This window comes from Venturia canescens, chromosome 2 (assembly GCF_019457755.1).
Source record: "Venturia canescens isolate UGA chromosome 2, ASM1945775v1, whole genome shotgun sequence".
NCBI lineage: Eukaryota > Metazoa > Arthropoda > Insecta > Hymenoptera > Ichneumonidae > Venturia > Venturia canescens.
In genome coordinates, this window is record NC_057422.1 from 170,343 (window position 1) to 175,996 (window position 5,654).

At 40.5% G+C, this 5,654-nt stretch overlaps 1 protein-coding gene across 5 annotated transcripts; it reads left to right on the forward strand.

Moving 5' to 3' along the window:
• The first annotated feature begins 1,964 nt into the window (after window positions 1-1,964).
• Window positions 1,965-5,371, forward strand: LOC122406228 (general odorant-binding protein 56d-like). 5 transcript variants are annotated; one of them, XM_043411548.1, is made up of 5 exons: window positions 2,173-2,296; window positions 3,893-3,950; window positions 4,057-4,251; window positions 4,546-4,610; window positions 4,722-4,883. In XM_043411548.1, the coding sequence occupies exons 1-5, from the start codon at window positions 2,192-2,194 to the stop codon at window positions 4,746-4,748; spliced, it is 450 nt and encodes a 149-aa protein (XP_043267483.1). In that variant the 5' UTR covers window positions 2,173-2,191; the 3' UTR covers window positions 4,749-4,883. The 5 variants fall into 5 exon arrangements, with proteins under 5 accessions (XP_043267480.1, XP_043267483.1, XP_043267482.1 ...); XM_043411549.1 differs by lacking the exon at window positions 2,173-2,296 and adding an exon at window positions 3,492-3,770; XM_043411545.1 differs by lacking the exon at window positions 4,546-4,610 and having other exon boundaries at window positions 1,965-2,296; window positions 4,722-5,371.
• The last annotated feature ends 283 nt before the right edge of the window (window positions 5,372-5,654 follow it).

The window sequence follows — 5,654 nt, forward strand, 5'->3', positions numbered from 1 at the left end:
TTATGATATTCAAAACCAGTAACAGAATTTTTTCATTTCCGCTTTATTTTAATCGTTCAATAGTTGTTTCGTTTAAAGAGCAAAGCAATTTAGCAAAGTCTTGCGAGCGCAAGTCAATATTGAGATAAAAATGTATCTTCATCGTTTAAAAATAGACTATTGAGCACAGACGCATGCGCCACCGGCATAATTGTAATGCTTATTCACGGTCACTCTCAAGGAGACTATAGGGAAGGAGTCCAATCTCGGCAATCGGGCACGTCCGTAAAAGTGTCGGGAAAGAGGGTTCCTATCGAGCGGCGCTGTTGTAGATACTGTACGGGTTAACGCATGCGCATTATGTACACGTTATCACGCGCATGCGTTGCTGCCAGCTGACACTGTTGTTGATAGTTTTTGTGGGTCTAACCTATCTTTGCTATCTTTGTTAAAATGGAATATACTGACACAGTTGCTATTGCTGTTAAAATAAATTAACATATTGCAGTCATTTTTTATATGAACGAATAAAAAAAAAAAAAACATGATTCAACAAAATCAATTGATTTTTTAAAATTTCTGCTATAGTCAAAGAACAATAACTACCTATGATGAAAAAAAGAGATAAAACAAAAGAGGATTTGAAACGCGGACTCCACGAGTATGAGCCTGTCATCGAACCATTACACCATAGGTGTGTTCCACTTATCGCCCAAAACGCCCAAAATGCCCCAATATCCTATCCCAGTAGCCGTCGTCTGGGCGTTACGGGCGATAAGTGGAACGCACCTCATGTAAGCTATAATGATATCCCGAACGGCAGAAAATGCTATTGGCTTATCCGGGCCGCTTGATATATTAAGGTTTTATGAAACAGTAACTGTGGTCACAAGAGCTATAGTTATCGATATAATTTTAAAATATTCGTAAATATCATGCAAAAAAAAATTTGTGACAGAATAAAATTTCTTTCGACATGAGTATATGAATCGGCAATTTCCCGGATGCTATGGTTTTCTTAGCAGCGCGACATACGAGGGGAGATCAGCTGATACTTTGAATGTGTAAAGCACAGGGTTTTACGTTGCTGGAGAATATTATTACAATACATATTAGTATTTTCGATTACGAGCACTCATAATCGTTGATTCAACAATTTTTGACAGGCGCGAAAGCTCTTTAAATCCACGATTCCGCCGCCATGGCGGTCAGTTTCACCAACGACATTGATTTTATTACTATATATATCCGTACACAAACGACAATGCGACGCGAGTGGCCGTTCCTCGAACCCGGGTTCCCGACATTTTCACGGACGTTTTTCTGGACTCCTTCCCTATAGTCTCCTTGGTCACTCCTCTCCCCCCTATTGTAACGATTTACGGATACTTTCGGCGAGAAACACCAGGTGTCGCTGAGCGTTTGTTCATGTCGTTCGAGCTCCCTGAAGCCGCCGCGCGTGTTCGAAAACCTGCTGCTGCCGAAAACCAATACTAGCAGTTGCTGGCAGAGTATATAGGTTTTTTTAGTTAGTACCTACATGGTCCAGGTATTCAGGGAAGCTGGTATGGGAGAAGTATTTTTATTAGATAAATTATCGAATGAAATTGCATGTATTACTGGCGCGCGGCAACGGTCGCCGGTCACACACATTCGCGGATCCATCGGTATTCCGTCGATCCGTGTCGTATGTCGCATGTCGCGTCGGCTTCTCGCTTGTATACCTTGTACCGAATGGCCAATATAAAAAAAACTCGCGCGTTCGTGTTGTGATTATCATTTGCGAAAAATATCGAATCGGGGGTTGGAAGGCTGCAACGCGCGGGAATTACGTTTCACGTCGCGCGATTACGGCCGAAATTACACACGTTCCGTTACTTTACAATATCAACAGAGTCATTTCATTTACAATTTTCATGCGAGTCGAGTCTATAAAATGCGATATGCGCGGTCGCATAAAAAAATTCCGTGGTATGCAAATTTATTTTTCGTAGAAATAATGAAATTAGTGCGATAGTAATATTTCGATGATTCCAAATGAATTATATTATAGTTAACTCGCGTGCTGCTGCATGGTAGTAGTCTCACCCTTGTCCCATCGCTTGTCCGCGGTCACGCCGCGCAGTTGAATTATTTCGAACATTGCAATCTTCGATGAATGAACAATAATGACGATTTTTCATTGCGATCCAGCAGAGTGTTATTATGAGAAATGCAAAACATGTCAATCGATAAAAATAATAATGGAAGGAAGAAAGGTGTGAAAAAAATGTGCCGCTTCTTCAAGAGTCGCTCACTGCTGCGATATATAACTCCGGTATATATATAGATAGTGTGTGTGTATTGGGTAATCCGTAATCCCGTCCAAACTGCAAATCGTGTTGAATGTGATATTATGATTCTGATATGGAACAATTGTAAGTATATTTATTGGGAGCGAGGTAAATCGAGAGAAAGGCAAACGCGCATTTGCTTTATCGGATCGGTGTATTAAATATGCTCCACCGCGCGTTGCGTATATTGCGCGCACGTTGATCCATCAATGTTTTTCCCGCCGGAAAAATAATCGGAAAATATTTCACAATGTGTATAAATGCGCGGGTGAGTAGTCAATGAATTCGGATGCAAAGATTCATTTGTTACGGTAATTTTGTTTGGGTAAGGGAATTTATCCTGTAATCGAAAGAAAACGTACGCGAACGGACATGGAACCGTTGGGCGAATATAAACAAAATCGAAATATCAACATTCCAAAATTTCAAGCCCCGAGTTCGTTCGTTCGTTCGTTCGAGAGGTATCAATAAAAACATTTTCCAATCCCGCGTGAGTTTGAAATTCGCACAAGCACTGCGCGACCAACCATTCCGAACATACCCTACAACCCCCGCGTCTTTTCAACAACTTTTGTCTTTCATTTTATTCGCTACTTCGCTGCGGCGAAGTAATTAATTTCTTTAACTGCACGAACACCATTCGTTTCTGATGCTCAATTCCTATCCTATTGTTGGTGTCGTCGTCGTCGTCGTCACCGCCGCTGTTGCGTTACGTTGTGTCTCGAGCGCTACCGAAGCGTCGAAATTCTCGGTTGGTCCAAGCACGAGTCTTGCGATCAATTTTTTTTTTTACGAGCAGTGACGCGGTAAAAAAAGTCCTCGTGCCTATCTGCATGATCCGACCCCTTCATTAATATGGAGATTCCCATGAAAACATTTGAAATACCCGACCTTTAAGATCTTCATTTTGATCCTGTTTTCGAACAGCTTTCGAAGAATATTATTAAAAAATTAATTTCCCAGTGGGTTTTCAAATTTATTCGCTGAAGTTGATTAAAATCGGTGGGATTTCTTCCCCGAGTTACAAACAAGTGAAATAAAGTAGTCACGGACAGGCACAGCAGCTAAACGGAGACTTTTTTTTCTCTCTTGTACGCAGAAATATGTTTATCTCTTGATAAAAACGTAACTCAATCGATTCGATGTACGCGCGGGGAGAGTTTTTTTTTTTTTCCAGTAGAGGATTAATCGATCGTGCAGCGCGCATTAATGTTGACATTTATAGCTCGTATGATCGATTGGTTTGAGTCATTGGTACGGAATAAGTGTACCAAACGCGATTCGAGTAATTTATTTTTTGTTGGGTCGAGCGTTACCGAGACTTTCACCGCGCTTTCAAGCACCGAATTTGTCCGTATGAATTTTCATTTTCCTCTCGCATGTTCGCGAAGCAACTCGTGAATGATGAAAAATTTTAAGCTCCTCGTCGCAGGATTTCTCGTTATTCTTTCAGTAACGGTGAGCTAACGCGATAATCTTTGAGCCCACCGGGAGTCGATGCATTTTCGGAGGAAAAAGATATTTGCAATATACGAAAGATATTATAATATTTTTCAAAATTAATATTTCGTTGATTTCAGAGAGCGACACGGGCCGATATACGAAAAGAATGTCGAAAACAAACCGGTGTCTCGTGGGGTGAGTATTTCAATTCGTCCGTATGAAATCCTTATAAGTATCTGTGAGCCTTCGTGCCTTATTTTTCATTGTGCTTATTTATTTTTTCTACCATTTCATTCTTAAGCCGCATTGAAGAAGCTCAAATCTGGGGACTTTAATCAGGCTGATCACAAACTCAAGTGTTATCTCCGATGTTTTATGATGAAAAATGGAATTATTCGAAGCGATGACCAAGTTGACGTTGAAAATGCAATTCGTCATCTTCCACCGAATCTTCAAGAGTCATCCAGAAAGGCACTTTTTAAGTGCAAAAATTCGTGTGAGTTTGATCATGTTTTCGAAATATTTTCAATCGAAGCGCTCGATAATATACTTATTTTTTTCCGATAATTACCGTTCGTGCGCGCATACCGCCACGTTCATATCGCGTCCATCATCGGCTTTTCGTTTTGAGTCGTTCATTCGTGCGCAGCATTAATACCGACAAAGATAAAAAAAAAAAAAAAAAAAAAAAAAAAAAAAAAAAAAAAAAAAAGAATAAGACACGGCTCGGAGATAGAACAACTGGGTAAACGAAAATATAATTGTATTACAATGTTTCTTGGGGATTTAGCGAGCAAAAACGGATGTGACAAGGCTTACGAGATAGTACGTTGTTACTTCAAGTCCCAGCCGGAGGTAAGGCTTTCGAAGAGTCTTATACCGCGTATATCCGATTCTCCGACGACGATACACGAACGTCACCTTTTACACTCGGCCATTTTACTCCTGTCTTTTTTCTTCTCGCAGATACTCCGAAGCGTCTCGTTCGTCTGAACCGAGAAAAAGTCAAGATACGGGGAAAGATGCGAGAGCAGCGTTGGAGCGAGAGAGCCAAGATGAGAGAGCATATTGGAAAAGCAGGGGTCTTATCCCGGGGAATCCTTCGCAGTCGACGCCGCCGCCGCCGCCGCCGTCATCGTCGAACCTTAACCGTGAGAGTGCAGAGCACGAAAGAAAAACCGTCACACCGACTTGAATATATATGCATGTTATATGAAGTTATGAACGGAGAAGAGGAGTACCATAAAGATTTGATTTAGTTATTGAGATATATTGAGAGTTATTGAAAAACAAAAAAAATTATTAACATATCGAGGTGAATTTTGTTCCGACTTTTGGAGCAGGTGATTGAAATGAAGAAATTTGACTTTTTTCGACGTATTTCTGGACGCTTTACAGTCAAGAATCGTTATTATGAAAAATCGACCTTGACGAAGAAAAATGGAAAATGAAATAGATCCTGAACGCAAACAAAGATCGTTGCGGTCTCTAAAATTTGCATAACGACGATGAAAAAATTAAAAAGCCCTCCCCGCTGGTAGAGCAGAATAAATAAATAGGCGAAAACAATGACATTCTGAACTTGGGAATAAAGAAACGTTATTTCACTCTTATAATTGACTCTTATCTCTCCTTATCTCTCGAGATGAGTTTGAGAGTCTCGAACGGCGCGCTTCTTCCATAATCCTTTTCGAACCTTCAATTCGTATACGGGATTGAAGTGCTAAAAAGTCGATTTCCATAGGATTTTGTTATAATTGAATATCGGGATTCGTCGAATTCGTTTTGTTTCCCTGTCGTGTGCGACAACCTACCGCTTCTTTACATAACCAGCGATGACGATGCAGTTGAATAATAATCATACATATTCAATGAAAACAGCCGCGCGCGTTTTATGTT